Genomic DNA, 25,140 nt, shown 5'->3' with positions numbered 1-25,140 from the left:
GATTTGTTGATATTGTTGCTATTCTAATACATTACATTAATACATGCATTTTTAACTCCCAACTATGAGGCAAAAATAAAAAGTTCTGTACTTTACATAAGATATCTAAAATCCCATATGGATTATTTTATTTTGTATAAACAAAGTGATAAAAAAAACATAAGTAGAAAAATGTGTGATCATTTTTTTCTTCGTTTATGTAAATACAGAATAAGTTTCCTTCTCATTTTAAGGATAGCATTATTTTTCTCAGGAATAACAATTTGGAGTAATTATAAACAAGTTCCCCATTGCGTTCTTTCTCTTCTAGAAACATGCCCAACTCCACAACGTTGAAGCTTGAAACGTTTTGAATCAAAACATGAGACATAATTGTCTATTGTTCTTTGTGCATTTTAGTTTCAGGCAGATGGAGCGAGCAGCAGAGGGTCATGGGAAGTGGATGGAGCTCATTAGTGAAACATGTGAATCTGTTGTTTCTGAAATAGGCCTTTAGTTCACTGGCCGCGCTGAGAGGGCAATGTTGAACCAGATTGGGTTTGCTCTTCAATGGATTCACTCAAATATTGATGTCGTGCCAGTGACAGTCTCATTCAGATGTGTCGGTGGAGATATGGACGGCCGGCTGACTTTGGTGAGATTTTGGTGACCGAAAATACTTTGTTAGCTTTTGCCTGTCACGTAATGAACCTCAAATCCAAATAGGAGATATATTGTGCGTGATGTTATTGCCCGTGAATTGCGTGTATATGTTAATGATTTATGTTTATGACTGCAGGACTATAATCACGTAGGTTCAAGATACAAAGGTCTCAAACAGGCACCAGGAAGAGAAGAGCTCCAATGTGAATGTCCTCCGGTAAGTTCTGCTTTTCAATTCCTCATAAATTGAAGAATCGTAGAAAAAAAAGACGGTGAAAATTTACATTAAAATGTCGTACCTAGAATAATAGGTTGTGATCTAACCTGAACATCTAAACGCGCATCAGTAGGCGTAAATAGAGTCTATTCAACTTCAGTCATGAACATCCTCTTTATGTAGGCTAATGAGTTTTCAATAGTTTCACTAAAAAGATCAACGCAATCCTACTTATTGTTCCTATAATATATTTTTATATTACACGCTTTTTAATTTCACGTGTTTGTATATGATATATATCTATTTAATTTTTGTAAAGAAATACAATGTAGGATGTATTATTCAGCTATGACTCAGGAGCAAAACCACTGTTCGTGATGCAGTGCTGGGTGTGACCTCACATGAATCTGATGGTGTTTCTGTATTTTTGTTGTTGCAGAAATGGGGTTGATTTATGTTTGTGTGTTATTGCTTTGTTGGTCCGGTGTAACAAATGGTGAGTAAGACTAAGAAGTGTTGTTTTAATCAGAGCTAATCAACAATAGAATAACAATAAACTTGTGATTTTACAGCAAATCGGCTTCCTAACCTTGATGAGAACTTGTACTCTGTTTGTGAGGACGTTCCGGTTGGTATGTATTATGAGTATATATCGATTTACAGGTGCACTCTGTAACTTTTCTGGTGGAAGGACCCTCATCTGCTTGTCTACATGTTATTGCTTTGCCTAGAATGTTTCACAGTAAGACAATAATGATCTCCATAGAGACAAGCAGGTACTGCCACCAGACTAAGACTAACAACTGCATGTTTTTTTAAGGTATTTATTTTAAGCAATAAAAACAATGCTATGTTTAATGTCATACTGTGGAACATTTCTGAGAAAGCAAAAACATCTCCATGGTGGACCCCACACTTGAAAAGTGACATATTGCAGCTTTAAAGCACCTCTTTTATTTGACATCAAAAATACTGTTCTGTTTTCAGGCAATGTTGCATTCACAATTCTAGCAACTGATCCGGACGGTGATCCATTGACATATTCAATAACTGGTGGGCTTTATGCCAGTTCCTTCAGGGTGGAGCCATCCAATGGGATAGTGTATGTGGCCAAGCCACTGGACTTGGAGGTTGGATAACATAACATTCTATTATTATTCTCACACAAGTCTACAATTTTATTTAAAAGTAAAATTACTATCATGAACAAACTCATTGATTATCTTGTGGCTTATACTGGTAAGCTTTTGACTGTATGTCTAGTTATACTTATTATCAGTTATACTTACTATACTTATTACTTACCTTTAATTCGATGTTTCTGTTTCTGTGAGACCCCTGCACGCTGTCTGCAGCTAATAATAAAGTAATGTCAACCCAGAAGTAAGATCCAAAAGCAGTGTTCTAATTGGCTGCGCTTGAGTTGTCCCCTCAGCTTCATGTCGCCATCTGCAAAAGCCGTTCTAAAGTCATGCACTCACCAGAAAATTGCCTGAGATTACTAAGATTTTGTGAACGCTAGAGTTAGATAAATTAAGTGTAAATATCTATTATAACGTTTGTCACAAATCTTTTGTAACAATTTAGCTGAAAAACTACCACACATACGGTAGATAATTTGAACAAATCTATTGTGAAAGACCTGTTTCATTATTTTAGGCTCTGGATCAGCCTGCCATGTTTCTGAAAGTCACAATTGCAGACCCTTTTGAACCGGTAAGTGAAATTTAACAACACCTTCTGACAAATACATGCTTTTTCTTTTTAAACTGTTGTTTGCATTTTGTGTGTTTTTTCAGACTGAATTTGAAATAACTGTTGTGATAAATGATGCCAATGACAATAGACCTATCTTTGAGGAGGGTTCATATGAGAAAAATGTTCCAGAGGTATGTTGTAAAAGATTTAGCACAATAGTATCTCACAGTAGTAGGACAATTCAACCCTCACTACTGCCATTAAACACTGCCTTAAGTTTCTATAGCCCTGTTGTTATGATATAGTATGCGTTGTATAGTGATTATGTATTTAACTCATTACATTAACTTAACACTGTTGTTTTTTTCTTGTAATTCTCCAGAACGCCGCAGTTGGCACGACTTTGTTCAGGGTAGTGGCTACTGACAGTGACACGGGTAGTGCTGGAATGGTTACATATAACATTGATGAGGTGACTATGATTTTCAGGAATGAAACAAAAATGTATATGTATTTTTTAATATATATTTAAAAATGTGTGTGTTTCAGTCTGTTCCTAGTTCTGGATTGAGTGTGTTCAGCATCAACTCCCTGGGGAATGTCATACTCGGGGAAAAGCTGAACTACACGTCACTTAGCACTTTCTATCGGATAAAAATCAATGCATCGGTGAGTAAGACACTCATCATATAATACAAATGCATGCAGGCTAACATGCCTTTAGATCAGTGGTTCTCAAACTTTTGACTGCAAGTACCACCTATGAAAAGATTTGGCTTTCTGAGTACCACCAGAGCTAAGTCTGATCCACTGGACTATTCCAGGTCTAAAAAAGGACTAAACCATTGCCAGGAAATTACTCAAGGAAGAGCAAAAAATGTGAATAAGATGTGCTCTAAATGAAGTAAACACTAGAACTAAAACTAGAACAGAAGAGTCTGCTTTATGGTTGTTAAGTATCAATCACACATTGTCTTCCTTTTGCAGGACAACGGAGGAGGTTGTGGTGCGACGGAAACATATCAGTCCAGTTCAGTCATTGCCTTCATCACGGTTTTGGACGTCCCAGACCTGGATCCTCAGTTTATTGGCATTCCCTACATAGCAGCAGTGGAGGAAAACTCGCCCATTGTGAGTTTCATTTTTTGAATGCCTTTATGATTTTAGATTTCCCTATTCAATTTTTATTTTGTATTGTCTATTAGGGTCAACCTGTGTTGACTGCCAATGCTGTCGATCCAGACTCAGGGATCAACGATAAGATAATTTACAGCATACAAAGTGAGCTACTCTATCTCATCTGAACAGTTAATTTAGTTTATACCCTGTAGCAACACACTTTCTTCACTTTACAGGTGCCACTACAGAAGGTCTGTTCCGTATAGACATGGAAGGAGTTATTACTGTGAACAGTGAGATAGACAGAGAGAAAATTGGCAGCACAGTGGAACTGACTGTTAAGGTAAAGTTTATTATTCTGAAAAAAAATAAAAATATTATTATTCAAATTTACTGGTATTGTCCTTTTGGTTTATTGAGCCTCAATATGCAAAACTATTTACTGCTCACCCTGTTTACTTACGCTATTAAACTTCAATTTACAAAATAAACTACTGCATTCCAGAGGTTTTCTTGTGACATAAACTTATGTCTCTTCTAAATACATTGCTGTAATAATTTCTTAATGCATTTGTTTAAACATTTCATATTTGAACACATCTAACCCTAGTTTAAAGTAAATAAATAACATACTTGCCATCATCACATTATTTTCATATTGCTGTTCTAGGCGACTGAAACCAACCTGAATATCCAAGGAGTCCACGCCAGTGCCACCGCCCAAGTGCGCATCAATATCCTTGATGTTAATGACAACAGTCCTGCGTTTTACAAGTGTGGAATCGAGTGTGTCCCGGCCAGCAGCTTCTCTGGAGAGGTCAAGGAGCACTCTTTGGGGGCTATTTTCATCAACATGACTGTGAAGGATGCCGATGCGGTGAGAGTTATGCTACATTTGGCTGTTCCATCTAAATGAATCCTCTGCTACTCCCTTTTTCTTACCGACTAATTCATCCAAGCTAAGCACCCAATGCAGTCATTCATTATTTTCAGCACATTCCCAAAACTTCTATGGATGGACAATATACAGTAAGGCAGTGCATTTTATGTTTTTTTAATCACACAATGGTAATCTGAGAAAGTTGAACTATTTTGTACTTTTGTTTATGTACTAAGTTGTACTACTAATATGTGCACTTTACTACAACTGTACTAAAATGTGTGGGCCTTGTCAAAGGTGAGTAGTACTCACCTTTACATTTATGTTTAGTTACATTTACAAATACAGCCTATTCTTTTACTCATACTTGAGTAAAAGTTTTGGTTCCTCTTCCCACTGTGAGTAAGTCTATCACTGACTAAAGCCTTATGTTGAGGATGACATGATTTGAGCCTTTGTGTTTCTTCCCATGCTCCTTCAGAGATATTTTCTTTTTCTATTTTTTGTGTATATCCTTTGAAAATACCAGCTGTTGTGCATTAAAATCAAATTATGAATCAGATGTTACATCCAGACAGTTGATTTTACTTGGCTAGTGGATTCCTCAAATTACTCGTACTTGAATCATTTCTTGGATCACGACTTTGTACTTCTACTTACACCCACCTCTGGGCTTCGATATAGTTTTAAACATCTTGATATTGACATCAGTAAATATTGGCCCCAACAGCAAGGCAAATATTGGATATTGATATGGGCTGAAAAACAATCTGCTCCCGCTTGGGCCCTTGTCTCATGTTCAGTGTCTGTAAACTCACCCATGTCTTGAACACATTTGCTTTTGTTTTTACTCAAATAGTTTCATCACAAAAATCCCTCACACTCTTCAGCCATTTCCATCCACTTATACACTAACATACGCTGGTTCATTGACCACAGATAATTCCTGTAATAAGTGCTGATTAATTGTTGATATTTTGCAGAATGCCGAAACCATACTCTCCCTGGATGGACTCTATAAAGACGTGTTTTCAGTGTCGCCTGATCTTGCCTTTTCCGACAGCATCGTGCAGCTGGTTGTTAGAAACTCAGAAGAATTGGACTTTGAAAAAATACAGCAAATGACTTTACAGGTACCAAAGTTATTCTATACAAACCTATCTGTCAATATATTATTCCTAGATTAGCGAAACGTTCACACTTGCTTTGAAACTGGTTTGAGTTGATTAGATCAGTCCTGATTCTGACCTTGTTTGGTCCTCCTGTTCATGTCTAGACCTGGTCTAGTCCACGTTTATATAGAGTTCAGTCTGTGTTTAGTCCCAATTTGGATGTGGCGTGTGCGCACCCCAAAAATGTCAAATTTACACATTTTGGCTGAGCAACACAGTTTCAATACTTGCTTTACAATAATGTAGTAATTCATTTTACGGCTCGATCTGTTGTTAATGAAATATATTTTGTCCATTATAGAACTTATAGAAACTAGAAATGAGTACTGCTATTGTTTGCTCGTTGATACAATAAAAATAAACACAATTTGCTCCTCTCTTTCAGGTGATTGCTGTGGACAAAGGAAACGATATCTTTCGCTCCATTGCAGACGTCACCATCGACATCCTCGACACCAACGACCACAGCCCCACCTTCACCAACGACACGTACTACGCCAAAGTGCCCGAGCACTCCGAGGATGGGACCATAGTGGCCACCATCACTGTGAGTTCATCATTATTACTGTATATCTGAAGTTATACGTAAAGTATTTGTGTATTCCTGGCAATGTTTTACATTTGTTATTTTGACCTTCTTCCATACATCTCTCATTACAAGTACTTTAAGTACTTTGTAACTTTGGGTCATAGACCATCAACAATAACTTGCTATATGTCACAGATGCACAGACAAATAATCAAAAATAATTACAGCATCAAAGCGAAATATGTCGATTGAAATTAAAATTGTGTTTTATTTTGGCTTCAACTTGTTGTGTTGCTTTCAATGGCGGTTGGCAGCAAACTGAAAAGGTGCATTTACCTCCACCTACTGTAGTTGTACGTCTTCAAAGCATGTGTTTTACACGATGCCATTAAAAAAGAGAGAGAGAGAGAGAGAGAGAGAGAGAGAATGAAAAAAAGAAAAAGAGAGTTTAGGTTCCTGCCATTGCATATTGCATTTGCTTTTATTACCATAACAAGAAATCCTGTGTAGACTATACTGTAAAGAAGCTGAGGATAATAGCATTTATTTTTTGTCCACAGGCACAAGATCCTGATTCAATGGACCAGGGAAAGATCACATATCGACTTCTACCTGAGAGCATGTACGTCTTTAACGTGTACCAAAGCTATTGTTCCTTTTAATGTGTTTAACCTTAAAGCTTTTAAATGTTAAAAGCACCCTTAATGTAACTAATCTAGTTGCAGAGGGTATCAAGTCAATTTTGATAATTTAATATGATCTGTTTTATATGAATCACAGCAACACATTTTACACATTGGGGCAGTGTTTATCAAGATACAATAAATAAAGGACATATTGCAATGTTGATTTCAATAATTATTCATCAATAGCCATTTTATTAATAGACGGGAAACTCAGAATCAGAATGAGAATAAGTTTATTGCCATTTATCAATGAACAGGATTGACGGACATAGGAACTTGTCCTGGCGGTTCGGTGCAACACAAACATAACACTGAACAATAAATACAAAAACAATGGACAATAAATAACAAATAACTACCGGGTATTAAAATGGTTAGGTAGAGTTAAAAAATAGACATGATATGTACACAAAATAAAATATGTGGTGCAATAAAACTGGACATTAAAACAAGAAGCATTTAGGATCTTTACAGCTAGTTCATCTGGATTAGGTGTTCCATTCCTCTCATGTCCAATTGTACTCCTTATATTTATGTCCAATGTGTTTTAGACGTCAGTACTTTGATGTGGAGACAACCACGGGCAAAGTCTTTGTGAAAAATGGTGCTCTGTTGGACCGTGAAGCCAGAGCCTTGTATTCAGTGACGCTACAGGCCCAGGACTCGGACGGCAAACCAGGCAGCACCGTCCTCGACATCACTCTGACCGACATCAACGACAACGTCCCAGTCCCGAACAGACAGACCTACCAGGAGTTTGTGCCCGAGGGAGGAAATCTGACTGTCAAAATTCAGGTGATTATCAAGTTTATGGGTGGATTCATAGAGACTTAGTGACGTTGTGTGCAAATAAAAAACACCAAATGGTTTTAGGATGTTGCTGAGGTTTTGATATACATTTGAATATTGAGTGGTTACAGTAAAAAAGTAAAGTAAAAGATAAAATAAAAATGCTACAAAAAGTGCTCATTCGAAATAGAAATGAAAACAAAAGTTATGTTTTCTTTCAAAAAAGGGTATGAGGTGATATTTTTGCACTATTTATGATACACTTTTATAGACATTCACATTTGATTTCTGTTAGATTGACATAATATTGTCTGACTACCGTTATAGGGATGTATATTTTTTGGTATTTCCCAAAAATTGCATCATTACAAGCCAATTACACTGTAAAAGAATATTTAAAAAATCAAGAATCAGCTTCAGTTACAGTTGAGAATCAGCTTTCATTACAAAATAATGACATTACCACACACAGACTCAACATATAGCTATAAGTAGAGTAAATATTGATTGTTTTATTTGTATTTATTTATTTATTCATTGTTTTATTATTTATTTTGCACAGGCCACAGACGGAGATGAACCGGGAACACCGAACAGTCAGCTGGTTTTTACCATTGAGCCAGGCCTCTTCAGTGCGAACTTCACCATCGACCCAGACACCGGAGTTCTGACCAACAATGGGCCGCTTGACCGGGAGGACATCGATCCATCTCAAAACGGCAAGATCGAGCTCAAAGTAAAAATTTCAGACATGGGCGTGCCTCGTCTGTCCACTTCAGTCCAAGTCATCATCAATGTGCAGGTGGGCCGCACACTACTCAAGTTACTGATGATGTTTTAGAACTTTCTTCATCTCAAATGCATTTTGTTTTTACGACGTTTAGGATATCAATGATAACAAACCAGTTTTTGGGAAGTCGTCCTATAGTTTCAGCGTAAAAGAAGGTGAAAAAGGTCGGTATTTACACTTTTCAAAACGGTATTTCAAGGGTTTAAAATAAACTTTAAACACGTGTAGACAAAAACATTCTAAATTCCTGAATGGAGGCAAGCGTGGACATAATTTCAATTAAGAAACTGGGATTAACCTCAGAATATCACAAAATATGAGGAATCAAGGTGGTATTGTCAAATGGAAAATCAGTGCCTGGTTTAAACACATTTACTATTGTATTTTAGATTATTTGTTTATTAAGATTTTGACAGACACTTTTGATAAAGCAAAATCCTGTTTTTTTTTTACTGAACAATAACATTCAGAAATGTTGTGCACATAATAGTTTTACATTTTACCTACATAATTTACTACAAATTTGTGTGAATATCAAATACAATTTTGAGGTTAGAAAATAGTAGTTTTTAATTGTTTTGTAATATAAAAGCAAACTATATAAGGCATTTGTACACTGGAAATCAAAACTTGTCTATACCAACGTTTTCTATACAAGATTTGAAGAAGCTGTAGTAATTTTCCTCTGTCGCCCAGGTTTATTTGTTGGCTCAGTTTACGCCGAAGACCACGACCAAACACCTGAGTTTAACCGCATCTCCTTCAGCATCATCAACGGAGCCTTTGGCAGCTTCACAGTCCGCAGCTCCCCGGAAGCACCAGGATACATCGGCAGCATCAGCGTGGACCAGGACATCGAGTTGGACTATGAGAGTCCAAGAAAAAGCTTCAGTCTTGAAGTGGAGGCCGCCGACTTTGCGCAGGAGAAAGCCAACGTTATTGTGGAAGTTCAGGTGCTTGACGTGAATGATGAGAGACCCGCGTTTCAACCAATACCTCCGGTTTCTGTTGAGGAGAACAGCAGGGAAACGGGGCCAATCGGGAAGTTTTCTGGAGTGGACAAAGACGGAAACCACTCTCTAATTTATAAACAGCTGTCCGTCGAATGTAGGTGTGCTGGGGAATACACGCCGTGCGACTGGTTTGAAGTGGAGACAAGTGGTTCTGTCATCATCAACCCGGGTGCAAAAATCGACTATGAATCCTGTGACCAGGCCATCGTGAAGGCTGACGTGATCGATCAATACACAGAGAAAGGAGAATCCATGAGTGAAATCCCAGGTTAGCAGACATAGTTACAAAGTGCACACGACAGCTTTGAATACACGTTTCACTAAAACACAGTAAAGATGATTATATTTGAGATTTGAGTTTTTTAGAAATCTTTCCCCAGTTTGACACCTTTAGTGAAGCTTAATCTACTTCCTGGTTGGACTCGAGCAGCAGATGTGACATAGAAGTAATTCCACTGTTACCTAGCAACCCTACTGTAAACAAGGGCCTTGTTATGATTTGACAAACAACAATAACACCTTTATTTTGTTCAACTAGTGTTTAAACTGTCAAAAAATGTGTCTGTTACGTGTAAATTGTTGCTGCATTTTCAGTGGAAAGTCAAGAGATTCTGTTGTAGAATTCAGCACTACTTCCTGCAATTTTAAACTGTTATTTTTCAAAGTTTCTTCCCAAACTGTAACTTGACTTACGTAAAACTATGATACATATTTGTCACAGCTGTAATGCCACCAAACAAACTAATAATTTAAAGAAAAAAAAACTTTTAACCTGTCATATGCACTTTTGGCTCTATAATTTTGTCTCAGCCAGGCTTTTTGTTGCTGACATATAATATTTATTTTAGGGGAGATGGTGATAAATATTCTGGATATGAATGACAACACTCCAGAGTTCGTGTACTCCAATTCAGTATTTGGTGAGACGTCGATATTATAATAGTTTATGTTATTGAATTCATAATGACTGACTTTTCTCCTCATGCTTTAGTTTTGGTGTCTGAAAGTGCGAGCAGGGGGACATCTGTTGGCGGAGTCAGCGTATGTACATCGTTTATTGCCCTATGATTTATCTGAAAAGCAAAATACTTTCAAAGCTGAACTTCCTGATGAAACAAACTTGTAATATCTACTTAGAGAATTCAAAACTTTACATTGACTGATATTAGTAATTATAAAAGACTTAATTATTATTATTATTATTATTTATTTTTTGCAGGCTATAGACAGGGACAGTGGTGCAAATGGCCAGATCGACTTCCAGGTTTCAAAAGTCCAATTCCAAGACCAAAATGATAAAATTACAGACATGAGGATGCAGTTTACTGCCATCACAACACAACAGAAAGATCTTTATGTTGGAATTATTCAGTGAGAATTACTTAAACATTTGAAATGCATTTATTTTCAATGTACTAATACAATTTACATCTTCACAGAGCAACTGAGGAGCTGGATACAACATTAAAAGGCAAATATTTGGTGTCGGTTGTGGCAAAAGACACTGGTGGCCTCACCAATACCACTGTTCTCGACGTGAGTAAATGGATATGTATTCTATTGTAACATGGAAAAAAAGTAATATTAATATATGCTATTATTAAAATCATCAGTCAAACACAGTCTAATCCTGTTTTTTTACCCTTTCTTGTCAAATTGAACTAGTAAGTAATTTGTTCTCAAACTAATACTAAGAAGAATGTAATAGTCATTCAGCCATTTGTCCCTTTCTTTGTAAACATGCCATGGATCTTATTTTTGCTGTGATGCTTGGCAGATCTTCGTTATTGACATTTCCTACAAGATTCTACTTCGGTTTAACGCTCCCTTATCACAAGTTCAAGAAGAGACATCAGATATCATAAGGTACTTTACTGCGGCACTATATAGTGACAGTAAAGGTGTTACTGCTATTTCAAACAGTAAAAATATACTTCTTCATTCATAGAGCTCTTACGACTGCCACTCAAGCTGCTGTTACAGTGGTGCAAACAAGATCAGACGTCCCTGAAACAGTCAAGTAAGTTTTAACTTGACTTAATATTGTTTGTATCTGACACTGTGTTGTTTGACTGTTTAGGGATATTAAAAGTTTCTAAAATGTCTACTTATTAAAAAAATATTATTCCAACCTAAAGTTTTATGTATAGGATTTGATTGTGCTTTTCCAAACTCTAACCACGGTCCCTCAATTCTTGTTTTGAACCAATAGTGGGCACACTGTTACTGCACATGACACTGTATTATGTGGTCAGAAAAAAATATCTGGTTGGAGAGTGCCAAATGATCATTTAATTGAGAATAATCAAAACACATACATTGCTGGTACATATATGGGCTACAAAAGGCTAAAACAATTTTATAGATACAATTTGTGAAACAATAATTTATACATTTGCTTTGGAAATAGTTGTTTTTATATCACCCTTTTCCCCCCGCATTACATATGAGTAATGTGTAATTTTCTTTTCTTTTTAAACTGTACCATTTTAAAAAAATATTATATTATTTTTACAGCCAATATTTGCTTTATGTAACATGTCCACTAGGTGGCACACGTGTTCTTATTTCTAACCACATCGATTCTCCAGCAAACTTATGTAACAAATGAAATACTGCTGCTGTAACTCAGCAAAAACCTGTTATTTTCCCCTTTCAGGGCCACAGACATCACAGTCATGGAGGTCTATTTAGTTTATGGAAATGGGACGGCTCTCGAATCCAGAACTGTGGAGAGAATACTGTCTGAGCCTGACAACTTTATTCTTCTGTCAAAGTATGGACTCATCTACGTTGTAAGTACAAACTACGTCACACAAGCTGGATATTTTACACCAGCATTCTTTAATAAAATTGGCCACCTGTCTCAAAATGTACACAAGCATAATGGAGTTTTCCAGCCAGCCCCCATTCAAAACAAGCACATAATAGTGAGAGAATCAAAGCTATACTTCAATTGTGTATGTCAATTTTTACTGCATATGGGGCCATAAGTAAATAGTTTTATTACTTCCCTGGTTTTATGACTGATCTGGTGCAAAAGCCTAAATGTTTGATCTGCTTCTTAGGGCACTGTGGACCCCGTGGAGACAAAAGTGAACCCTGTATTGTACGTCCTGTTTGGGATCGTTGGAGGTCTCATCATTGTGACCGCTGTCCTCGCCACGTCTTTCGCGTGTACTCGCAGAAAGTAAGACAAACAGATATATTTGCTCTCATGTTTTGACATCATATCTTCTATCTCTATTTTTTCTGTGTTGTTAATATTGCTTCTTCTACTTCTTAACAATTTATACTTATTCTTCAACACAGTATTATATAAATGGATCCTATTAGGAATGTCATGATATATCTTCATGAAACAGAAGATTTCTGTTTTACGATTATTTTATTTTGAGAAGAAACATCACGATTATTCACAATTACTGAAGACAACAGTAAAAGTGCTTTAATTTCCATTTTATTCCTCAAGTTTGTGACCAGCTTTAAGAAATCAAACTTTATGAATGACAAAATAAAGTTAATGTTACCTAAGCGGTTACATTTAGATAGATTTTTTTGGCTACAGATTGATCAAAAGACTCAATATTCATTCTAAAATAGTCACAATGTATTTTTTTGGGTTCTTACAATTTTATTTTGACCAGAATAATTACAATTATCGATGAATAATAATCTTGACTTTCCCAACAGCTACAGAAGGAAGCTCAAAGCAGCCAATGCAATGAAGTCTGCATCAGTGATGTCTGAAAACCAAAAAGGAGGTCCAGTGGTACCAGGCACTAACCTGTACACCATGGAGGGGTGAGCGCCTCATTCACACTATTAGCCAGACACTAGTTTAAGCTCCTGTTGTTCTCCAAACCATGTGTCACTCACTGAGGTGTGCAGGGCTTTTTCTCAAAAATGAACATGACATTTTGACGAAGGCAGAGAAACAGTGGGCAGACTGACCTGTGTGATCTGATTCAATAGACGGAGGGCTGTAGCTGAAATTATAATTAACTTTTGATCATAATGTTTGTCCTGGCCAGTGGATATCATCAACTATAGGTCACAATATTTTGACATGGCATTTGATATGTAATGCACCGTTCACCAACATGTTATTACATTGTATTTAAGATTAGATATACACGTTATAACCATTTGTTTCACAGATTTTTTAATGAGGTTTATACAATGTAAACTGCATGGTGTAAATCACACAGGCACTTACGCATTACAGTTTATTTAGACAGTGCCATTTCATGCAAATGATCAGGAAAACTAATGTGCTTGAACTATCACGGATCAAAGTTCAAGGGTACTTTATTCGTACCAACAAGTACATTTTTTGGTCGTGATTCAGCCTTTTCATTCATTCACATACATTTGCACCTTAATAAAGCAAAAACAGTGCATAGTGTAGGCCAAAACAAATATAACACCATTAAAAATAGTAAATAAATACAGGCTCATGTGGTAATAAGATAAACACAAATAAGATCATAGTTCAAAGCCCTGATGACTGATGGAACAAAGGTACTTTTGCAGCGCTTCCTTTTACCTGGTGGGGGCAGTTGAAACACATGATTAATTTGGAATCTGCAGTCTCTGAACCTGCCTAGGATAAAGAGATGCAGGATAAAGCTGAGAATCCCATGTCAACTTGTTGGCCATGAACTATGTTTATTTTTCCGTAGAGCCAATCCTGTGCTCAACCTGAACATTGACCCGTCTATTGCACTGCACTTGGAAGAAGACAGCGATGTGGATAAAGTCAGGTAAATCTGATTGGATGATTTTAGATCATGTGATCCGTCGCTATGGTTACACGGAGGCAGGATCCCTTGGCTCCACACAGCATCTCCGTCACAGAAAGTCTGAGATGCCTTCCACTACAAAGCACTGTACAATAACACTACATAATGCAATGTCAGTCATTTCTTGTGTGACTTGTGTAAATTAATGGCTAAATGTCAGTGTTAGTTGTTGTCTATGTTTGCTCCAGTGCCTAAAGAAATATTTTTTGATTTACACTATTCAACATCTTAGCCCTTCACTTCATATGTAACAGTACACACATACACAGTACAAATATTTAGCTATGAGTTGAACATATTTTGAGTTGAAAGTATATTGTACATGAAATAGCATGAGAACAAAACTATATCTTGAAAACGCAGCCCTAATCCAACTAATAAAAATGTCCCTTTTTCAGCCTGAATTCCCTGGACAACAGCGATGACTCGACTGTGTGTGAGAAAGACACTAAGCCCATCATGGTAAATGAACATGTACAACATTAATTTACATAATAATTTGTGAATACTTTTACAGTCTAACAAAGCTCTTGGTTTTTAATTAGAAGAAGATCCAAGAGGAGGACGAGGACAAAGATGGACCGCCCAAGTACATCGAGCCCTTGGGTGCAGCTTTAGCTCAGCGGGACCAGAAGATTAGCTCCAAGAACCCTCTTCTGGGTGACACAAATCCCATATTTGACACCACAGACCTGTGATAGGGAGGTTAAAAGTCTGATAATGACAACCATTCCATTTAAGCCTTAAAGGTATCATATCCAGGGAGGAAATTACCATAAAATGTCTGTGTGAAGCCCAGTTATGAGTTGCATTTTATGCACTCTATCCCCACATACTTTTGACCTCACAAATTCAAAGATTGTGATGATCTCAAAAGAAGGTTTTGAAGAATTCAACTATTCTCCAAAAGAAAGAAAAAGCCAAATTGGCAACATGAAATATCTGTAAAGTTTACCAGAACCCAACACCAATAAAAATGGAAGATGACGTACTTCCCTAAAAGCATATTTATTTTCACTTGCAAACAGACAATATTGTTGCACAAACTATTTTGTTTGGAGAACCTAATGATGTTTAAAATTTGCTCCAACTTTGAAAAATGCAATTAAAAAAAAACTATTTATGTAGAAATATCTAATTCAACAAAAAGGTTTATGCATTAAATCATGTGTATCACTCCATGCATATGTGATATCTGTAAAAATCTAAATTTTGAAATTGTAATCTTTCTGCTCAATAATAAACTAATAAGTGTTGTACCAACAAGTGATTGCAACTGTGATCTACAGATACATCTAATGTCTGCAAATTGTTTTATTTTAGGATGTCTCTAATACCACAACACCAACACTTAAAACAACCTTTGAACTTAAACATCATATTCTTTGAATCAATCAAGAGTTGTTTTAAATTACAATAATAAAACTGGCACCAAATCTTCATCGTGCTTATTTTTCACAAAATCCACAGCACAAAATGCAGATAAGGCTGTGCTGATGATATTGACAACACATTCACAAACAAAAAGAGTTTTTTTTTTTTTTTTTTTTTCTTAAGGGAAAAGGGAAGCTGGTTGCCATGGCTTCATTTTGCCTGTGGTGCATTAGGAAAAAAAACAGCTGAGGAGTGAAAGAAGACATTGAATGGTTTCAGTGAAACAAGCCATGGAAACAAGCAGATGATGACACTGGTGAATTGTGGTCATTTTTCACAAACCCATTCAACTGTCCATTCACCGTAACGTGTGAAAAGAACTAGAAACAAAACCAGTTTCAAGCTTACGACCTCTGCTGTGTGTGTGCTTCTTGCTTCAAGATTTCAATACCTTTTATGGTGAAAAATGTATTGAAATGTGTTGCCTACACAAGGAGACTTTGTAGAGGTGCCACGCCACCCATGTGTCCATCCACTCACTTTAACAATAGCAATATCATAAGTCACAGCATTGACTTAAACAGCAACAGGAAATACAGTTTAGGAAACTGAATGGATCCATGAAGGAAATTCAAGGTCTGACTTGATAATTCAAATGTCCTTCAACACATTTGGTAGTTTAAAAAAAAGAGTGGATACTATTGAGTCGCCATAGGACAGTTGGTACATTATAATCTTGATTTAAAAAAACACTAATGGTATGATGAATGATCTTGTAAGTCCAAGAGAATACAACTTTTTGCAGGCAAGGTTCACTAGATTACATATTTGCTTTTTGGTCCACTTATGTATCCGGTGACGTCATTTCAATTTGATTGTCAGGTTATGTCCCCCCCCCCTCAGTTCTTTATAAGAACTTTCGCCACTTTTTTCCAGATGGCATTTACACTGTACAGATGTGAACAAAGTGTCTGCTTCACTCAGTGGTGTGAGCTCTGGAGCAGCAGTGTGGCTGCTGGATGTTCTCCATCATCTGTCTGAAGGGGTTCCTGCGGCGGCAGCGGCGGCTGGACTTTTCTGCTCTCTTTCCCCGCCCTTTCCCGGAGCCTGTTGCCCGGGGCGATGCCTCAGAGGGGCTGAGAGGTGTGGCTGAGGGGCTTAGAGGAGGCGGAGGGGGCAGGGTTGGCTTCTTCTGCTTTTCCACCTGTTTTTCCAGGTGTTTCTCAATGGCCGATCCCAGGACGGACACCTCCACCACAGCTCCATACACCTCCCACGTCATGCCCTTCTCATCCCAACTCACCTCCTGCACCGACTCCTCGCTCTTGTCTTCTTTATTGTTCTTTTCCTGTTTGTTTTCCTCATCGGTTTGGTTTTCTTCATCTCCCCCCACTCTTTCACTCCCTTCACTCCCTTCACTCCCCTCACTTCCCTCACTCCCCTCACTCCCCTCACTTCCCTCACTTTCCTCTTTGGTGTCTCCAGCTTTCTCTTTTGGAGTGTCCTTCTCCTCCTCTTCCTCCACAATCCTCTCCTCGATGCTGGGACACTTTGTTATTTCGGGAAAGATGGTGGCGGTGGGTGTCCGCGGGGTCATGGGGGCTGTGGCCACTGATCGATACTCCACTTGTTGTCCAGCCTGCAGCTCTGCGTCTTTTGTCCCGGTGCCCACTGCTCCACATTTGGAGGACACAGACGGGAAGCAGAAGGCCTGGTCCCCTTCTGGTGGAGTCATGGGGCTTGTGGCAGCTGAATGACACTGAACCACCTCCAGACTCACCTAGAACAACAAACACAGGGTGAAATTAGACACACTGCCAATGAGAGGTGAAACCAAAGTACAAAATGTAATGACTTATTGAAGGAAGAAAGGCAAGTAATATTGCATATCAAATATGATTAGATTCAACTTTAGAATTAAAATGATGTTATGAAAAACTGAGCTAGAAATGCTTATGTGCATGTATCTGTCACATCCCACAGTCCTGAGAATAAGGTGTGATCTAATTTCTACAAACCACACTGTTGATTATGGACATTTTTGCTATCATTCTATTAAAATGCATGTTAAAATGTGATTTTTCTGGTATGGGAGTCTTTATGTCTTTATGGAAATGTATTTGGAATGTTCCAAAGTATTGCTTTTAATCAATTACATGTGTTTAAAACCTTGAAAGGGATGTATTCTTAAAGTAAGCGGGGTCGCCTTCCCACTCCATGGAGATAGATAAGATTAATGCCAAACGATGGCAACAATTCTTTGTTTGGTTCACCTATTTTTAGTATTTCCATGTTGTTTTAGCCAAATGACAACACCATTTATCATTTATGTCAGACTTCATGGGATGATGTCACTGAGATGGGACCCATGCCAGACACGAGTAGGAACATATAGGCAGCTTTAGCCAGTGACTCAGCTTCTACAATCAACCCATCACAACAGAAGAGCGTACACACATCACTGAAGACATGGTTTGTAGGGTATCCCAAAGTGCGGGGGGTTGTGAGACGATTTCAAGAATATTTGCCAGAACCACTGCTTAATTCTTTGGTTACAAGCTTGGTTTCTATGGTTACACTGTGCAGTTAAGTTCTCTTTTCATACAGAGAGACTGTTCTGGCATTCTGGACATGGCATTTTACCGGGAATTATGTGTGACATGGGACTGGGGTCTAAATGACTGTGCGGGACAATTTAAAGGATGGTCGCACTATTTAAAATACCAATTTTACAAAATGTGATGTATTTAACCCAGTAAATAAAACAGTAAAAGTTCCTTCTCACCTGAGTCCTCATGTTGTGACAACCAAATGGAGCAGGTGATTCTGGCACCCCGTCTTGAGGATTTTGAGCTTCCAGCGAGTGAGACGACTTGAGTTCACTCTTTGTAGGGGGCTCTTGAGTTTCTATTTTACTTTTTGACATTTTCTGATCATTTTTCTCATCGTGACTCTGGTTCTCCTCTTCTTCACCCTCCACTAACTTCACCATTTCTGTCTCAACTGGACCTTGGATGTATGAGTGAGTCTTATCCTCGTCCTCGTCCTCCTCGGCGTTGCCATGTTGCGTCACCAAGATTGTAATGTCTTGATCCATGCTCCCCATTCGCTTCTGCTTACCCTCTGAATTCATTACAGTACCAGCAGGGCAGTTGGGCGAGCTCACCGGGGCGCCACGGCAACCCAAATCCCCACTCTCCAACTCTTTAGATGAGCTTAATTTCAAAGCCCCACTTATCTCTGACTCAGGTGGATTTATTGTACCAACTTGGCAACCCTGAGAATCTTCACTTTTGTTTTGCGCTGATTCCCGGCTCTGTAATGACGGGAAAGTGCTAAAAAATGGTGTCTTTGGGGTCATGGGTGATGTGGCGACGGAGCTATATTCGACATGTTGGCCCACTTGAAGCTCTGCATCTTTAGTGTCAGTTCCCACGGCCTCGCTTCTCCCAAAGGAGCTCGGAAAGAAGAAGGCGCTGTTATGGCCGCCCTCTGGAGGTGTCATGGGACTGGTGGCAGCTGAGTGACACTGGACCACCTCCAGGCTCACCTACAGACCATTAAACACATGGCAAAGTTAGATGCACTGCAAACACGCAAGTGGAAATGCAAAATATTATATGACATATAGAACGCTCCTTTAACTTTTAATGTTATCTATTGTTAAACTAGAATTGTTCAGAATCAATAAAGTATCTACATTAAAGGTGCACTTGTTTGTCAACATAGAGATGGTATTTCTTTGCTTGGAATGTTCCATAATACAGCAATGAAGCTGCCTATCTTAAATGTACCAATTACAGGTGTTTTTTTCTTCTTCTAAAAAACACATTGAAAAACATAAATTCCTGCTGTGAGTGGGCTCGCCTCTCCACAGATCTGATCTTTAACTTGGACTGACCACCTACTTATCTCCATGTCATAGTGTGGAAAATTCCAACACAAAGCCATAATAACATCTTCATGGAGACAAGCAGGTAGCGGACCCTTCACCAGAAAGGTTAGTAGGGTCTACCTTTAAGCAAGAAATAGAACAACAAAAAACGTTTTCCGGGTTTTCAAATCCAAGGCTTAATCATTGTGCTTGACATTGAACCGTATAGCCTGCTGATCAGTTCTCTACATGAATTTTAAGTCATCTACGTGCATTTTTCACAGACATTTACCAATAATTGTCAAGACAGACCTGAGTGCGCATGTGGTGCTGTCCGAGCGGAGCAGGCGATCGCAGGTCTGTGGCATCAGGAGTCGATGGTACAGCCACTGAAATACTTTGTTTCTCCACCTTCACTGTATCCTCGTTGTTGTACTCCATTTTTGGCTCATTTACTGGTTCTGTTGACTCTACACTAATGTTTTTCTGCGAGGCATTGGTCACGGTGGTGCCATCTGAGCTTCCTGGATCCTCTCCATCTTCTGCCTTTTCACCAAGCAGCCGGTCTTCACTCACACCTCTCATTTCGTCCTTTAGAGTGCCCATTCTACCCTATTATGGATAAGTACCTGCAGGGCAAAACACCAGAACTGATACACAGTCTTAACACAAAACCTCGAGCTATACAATAATAGCATCATGTTCCAGCTATGAGATTTAAGTTGCATTGTTTTTTTTTAAACATTTTTTACCATATTGTTTTTGTACAGGAATGTGCAGTCGATAAATGAAGAGTGCAAACCTAAACATAAATCCTGCAGCCCTTGTGAACGTCGTTTTATGCTTTATTTATTACTCTTCAGCAAACAAAATCAATCTGTTTCTACGGCTGCTTTCTACAACTGGATGAATCACTAAAATTTTACACTGGATTCTAAAAATAGCTGCGTTTGTTTATAGCCAACTTTTGACTGAGCTCATTCCTGCAAAAAAACAAACGAGTACAAATTGAATATGCATTTTGTGAATTCAGCAATATCACCATATGACGGCAGTATCCAAGCAGCTTGTGACAATTTTACGTGTTGTTTTGTTGATGATGAGACGTACCTCAGCAGTCCAAGTGAGTCTGAAGTCTCCTCATCGCTGCTGGTCAAATCAAGATGAAAGAATTGGGGAAATCCGGAGTTTCTGAGGGTCCACAAGTGTCCGTCACAGCAGCAGTGGATAGAAAGTGATCGCAGAGGCTACAGGTTTGTCTCTAGAAGAATCTATATCAGGCAAAGCCCTTGCTCTGTCTGTTGAAAAGCTTCACATTTCCAGTTTCCAGGGAAACCACAGTCGGCTCTGGCTGTGAGTGGTAATGTAATGACAAAATCTCCCCTCTCCGCTCTAATCAGCGCTAAATCATAGTAATTAACTCCAGGTTCTTACAGCAACACAACTCTGACTGTAGCGCCGAACCTGTAAAAAGGGTGTACTTCCTATAATAGAGTCAAATAATTAAAACAATATCAAAATCTTTCATGTAATGTTAGTGTCATATCAGTGTAATCAGGTACATGGAAGCTTTTGTTTTTGTTATGTGGGATCTCGTATGACTACAATTAGTCATAGCAAGTCCCATGACTAATTGTAGTAAATGTGGTGCACATACAAAGTCAAACAATCTTGTTTCATTGAGAGAATAATGTTTGGTGCTCGTCTACATTTGATACTTCATTCATAATGTTGCACATGGCTAAATTGTAGTAAATCTAATGTAAAATAATTACATAACAAATCTGGTCAGCAAGAGAGTGAGTTTCAGCTAAAAATGGTCCAATTCCACTATATGGCATAGGGAAATCTTGATTTAGTTGATTGGAAAAAGCAAGTAAAAAGGAACGCCCTTTAGAAACCTTTTATCTTTTTTTAAGACAATTCAAGCAACAAGTGTGGGATTTGAAACAATTCTTAAACGCATCATCTTGACTTAAATAACATAAAGCCGAGCTGAAGAAAGCGCCCAGAGGAAGCCGAGCTGTGCCACCCACACATGCACAACACTTGTCTTTCACGCTTTCTTCCAGCTCCGCGCTCCTTGGCCACACACTTCTCTGGAGCCGCAGCCATTTTCACCTATTGTGTGAGGTTTTATTCCCCATCTCAATCTTGTCTTGTTTTTACAGTGTGTGGCACTTGTCTGGAGAGGAAACATGTAGTCAGTCATGCACAAGATTCTCTCTGCAATACCAATTTGCGGGCGCTGTTGCGTTGTCATAGTAACCCCTTTGATGTAGAGAGGCTCACTCTGGGCAAAGGTAGGAGCCACGAATGCGCCACAGACAGCACCCTCTATTGCGTGTGGCAGCAACGGCATGGCCACTGTCAATCAGGCTGAACAGGGCCACGAGTTTTAATACCGAGGCTTAAACTTAGTAACGGAAATATAAAAGCTGTATATATTAATAACAAGATATGTATTGCTCCGATTATAAGTAGTCTTTTCTAATCATGGGTTTCAACTTCCTGTTTATGCTACATTTTGAGGACTTTTCCCATTCAAAATACATCATATTTTGTTTCAATTGTTATATAATCGTTATGGCAACCTAATTTCTCCTCATTCTGAAACCCATGGAATGGCTTTATTGGGCCATTTTTTGAGAGACTCCCTGTATCTGGACTTGAACACAACTATTTAACACAACCACCATAAACACAACCATTTCTTTAAATAAAAATAAAACAAGAAGTGCATTAGTTCTCCCCTTTTCTAAACACATGTGGGGGATTTTCACTAAATGCTTTGTACAAAGTACTGTATGCCTGTAAAATGTATTTTGTCTTGAGTTTAATATAGCTCTTCAACACATGGAATGCAATTTAACTTTGACCCTCTGAGGCTTCTGTACATAATCTCGACGTACTATTTGTTCGTGAAGTACTTAATGCTTAATTGTAATGATTAAAATCATGACAATTTTCATTGTACATTAAATTGTATTATTTGTAAATTGTAGGCATTCATCTCCTGCAGTTATTAGAGTTAAGACTGTATTGGTGGCACAAGATTAGATTAGTGGCAAAGCAATAACACCCTGAGTAAGACAAGCACCTGTAATCAATGGACTTACAGCAAGTCCTGTGTCAATAAAATATGTGATTTTATATTTTCTACAACCACAATAATCACTATGCTGTATGTAGTTTAATGCTATTGATCGTCAGGGTCCAAGAGTGCTCTGCAAGAGAATTATCATGTATTTGTGTGGATTTTTGGTTTTAGTATTTCTGTCTTATATCTCTTATAAAAAGTGATATCTGCTAATATTTGCCCAAGTTGCCAAGCCTTCTGAAAAACTAAAACCTGCAAACTATAAGTCGTGTTGAACTCTAGCCATGGACTTTTATTTCACAAAATATTCACATAAAATATAATGAAAAAATTACAAAGTTATGATGATGGAATGTACTAAAACATGTTTAGTGACTTTTCATGGATGCCAAATACATTTCTGGCACATTTCTTCTTCTTTAGTTCTTCCTTAGATAATGTGGATCATTTTGAGTGCAGGCTCTGTCCAAACTCCTTGATGTTGTCTGAGGCTTTGTCCGCAGCTTTGCCAATGGTGGCTTGGGTCTGCCTGGTCACCTCCTGCGCAGCTGCAACGAACATACGGTAGTCACAACTGGGCTGAATGACATTCAATTTGAAGCTCGATTCAAAGAACAATTGTAACCCGGCGGTGCAATAAGGAGAGTTGTAAAAGTTCAAAAAAGCTGCTTTAGTGATAAGTGTAGTGAGTCAAATATAGCTGAGTGATTGGGAGAAATAATGAGATTGTCAGAAAAAAAATAAATAATATAAACTCTATTTGTGAAGAAGTTTTTTTTTTTATACCATCTTATACACATTAATAACAGTATAGTTGAAGGGATTTGCTCAAGAAGGGATGGAATCATATTTTAACAGATTGGGCTTTTGCAAACACAGCAAGACGAAAAGTGAATTGCAGCCCTTTGACATTTTCAAACAGCACTGATTCGTTTTCGCAAAAAAACACTTCAAACACTCAAACTGTGCATCCAAAAATGGAAACTCCAGTAGCAGCGCAGAGATGCTTTACCTGCGTTGACCGTTTCTTTGGAGGAGTCTGCCACCTGCTGCACAGCCTCTTGAGCTGCTTGCACTAAAACGGAACAGAAACCCTCACACTTCAAGACCTCGTGGGAAATCTAATGCATTTTTGACACGTTTTCAAAAGCACATTTCACAGTTTTATCTTGTGTTACCGGTGTTGTCGGTAACTCCCTTGGCTGCGGAGTGGCTCGTGCCCTTTAGGCCCTCAAAGGATTTCTTGAATGAAGCCATATCTGTTTTTGTCCCAACGGCAACGCAGCGAGAGGGAGGCAGCAGACGAGCTTTATACCCTCTGTTTGGGACGGGACAGAGCAGAAGGATTAACCCAAACAAAACCAGCTCACTCGGACTGGCATCTCAACTATGGGCCCGGCGCGTGCTCAGCAGATTCTGTGAGCCAAACCAGGACAGAGCAGCAAAAAGGAAAGGGAAAATAACACTGACAAGCACAAAATAAAGTACTTTATACTTCTTCTAACAGTAACTTTACCAGCAGTAGTTTGTCAAATCATGGTAGCTGTAGGAACATTTATTTTCAAAAGCAACCATGCTCTTTTGAAAGGCATGTGCTCAATTTGTCTGTGTAATTACGTGGGCATAAATTTATATTTTCATTGTAGCATGTTAAAGAGCAGGGAATAACAGAAGGGGAGCCCAAACTTTTGAAACATTTGAATCTTGGACCCCTGAAATAACTAGCAACTAAGCCCTGACCTTCCCAGCAAAAAACATTTAAAATCTTGTTTAATATTCTTCATTTTGATATTTGTTTGTGGTATGTGACCCAATTTAACATACAATACAAATTAAAATTATAGTGTGAGATCATCCTGCGACCCCCAGCTCATGCCTTGCAACCCCATTTTGGAGGCCACTGCCATAGAGCGTGGCTCTGTGAATTATCAGTGCTTGTCAGATGGCTCAGATTTGTATCCATGCTAGTGTGAAGTGAATGTATAAGCACCATTGAAGTGCCTGTATTCTAGTTAAGATAAATGTTCTTTACTTTCTGCATTGTTTGGTAAAAGCGGATAAATAAGAAAAATATTGCGTCTGTAATACATGATTTAGGAAATTATTTGGAAAAAAATAATGTAAAAGCTACTGACAGGGTCACCTCTGTTCGTCCAATCAGGTCTTTCCTTCCTGCTGCTGTCAGACTTTATAACAAACACTGTTAGTCTTGAACACTCGCAATACTGTCATATTCATGTGCAATTACTGTCGTGATCACATGCAATGGTATTTATTTATTTATTTTATCTTTATTTCTTTTTCCCCTCCATCCCTTGTTGGGAAATGGGAGGTTTTGTCTATAGGAGTTTTTGTTTATAAGAGTTTTGTTTATAAGAGTTCTTCTATTGAGAGTGTTTTTCAAACTTCCTATAAGTGATCTGTTCTTTTCCTCTGTATCTACCTCTGTATC

At 38.2% G+C, this 25,140-nt stretch overlaps 3 protein-coding genes across 3 annotated transcripts; 1 reads left to right on the top strand and 2 right to left on the bottom strand.

The window, feature by feature from the left end:
- Positions 1-789: 789 nt before the first annotated feature.
- On the top strand, positions 790-15,115 carry cdhr2 (cadherin related family member 2). Its single transcript, XM_072432353.1, has 31 exons — positions 790-859; positions 1,299-1,355; positions 1,432-1,491; positions 1,847-1,989; positions 2,519-2,575; positions 2,659-2,748; positions 2,940-3,029; positions 3,107-3,226; positions 3,545-3,688; positions 3,763-3,829; positions 3,913-4,019; positions 4,347-4,553; positions 5,540-5,689; positions 6,114-6,275; positions 6,818-6,879; positions 7,495-7,738; positions 8,295-8,534; positions 8,617-8,686; positions 9,219-9,803; positions 10,384-10,455; positions 10,527-10,576; positions 10,755-10,906; positions 10,975-11,071; positions 11,313-11,401; positions 11,484-11,555; positions 12,195-12,330; positions 12,604-12,725; positions 13,229-13,339; positions 14,221-14,301; positions 14,739-14,802; positions 14,889-15,115. The coding sequence occupies exons 1-31, from the start codon at positions 850-852 to the stop codon at positions 15,036-15,038; spliced, it is 3,861 nt and encodes a 1,286-aa protein (XP_072288454.1). The 5' UTR covers positions 790-849; the 3' UTR covers positions 15,039-15,115.
- Positions 15,116-16,637: 1,522 nt separating this feature from the next.
- On the bottom strand, positions 16,638-20,194 carry gprin1 (G protein regulated inducer of neurite outgrowth 1). Its single transcript, XM_072439742.1, has 3 exons — positions 19,901-20,194; positions 18,500-19,264; positions 16,638-17,494 (listed from the first exon to the last, which is right to left on the bottom strand). Exons 1-3 carry the CDS (start codon positions 20,192-20,194, stop codon positions 16,691-16,693), a joined length of 1,863 nt encoding a protein of 620 aa, XP_072295843.1. The 3' UTR covers positions 16,638-16,690.
- Positions 20,195-22,959: 2,765 nt separating this feature from the next.
- On the bottom strand, positions 22,960-24,019 carry adirf (adipogenesis regulatory factor). The gene is made up of 3 exons (XM_072433703.1): positions 23,867-24,019; positions 23,701-23,763; positions 22,960-23,236 (listed from the first exon to the last, which is right to left on the bottom strand). Exons 1-3 carry the CDS (start codon positions 23,943-23,945, stop codon positions 23,133-23,135), a joined length of 246 nt encoding a protein of 81 aa, XP_072289804.1. The 5' UTR covers positions 23,946-24,019; the 3' UTR covers positions 22,960-23,132.
- Positions 24,020-25,140: the final 1,121 nt, after the last annotated feature.

Source organism: Eucyclogobius newberryi, unplaced genomic scaffold (genome assembly GCF_026437365.1).
Source record: "Eucyclogobius newberryi isolate DKJ021-1_F unplaced genomic scaffold, fEucNew1.0.hap1 SCAF_11, whole genome shotgun sequence".
NCBI lineage: Eukaryota > Metazoa > Chordata > Actinopteri > Gobiiformes > Gobiidae > Eucyclogobius > Eucyclogobius newberryi.
Note: the sequence above shows the minus strand (reverse complement) of the source record. Positions and strands in the feature narration are given on the sequence as shown.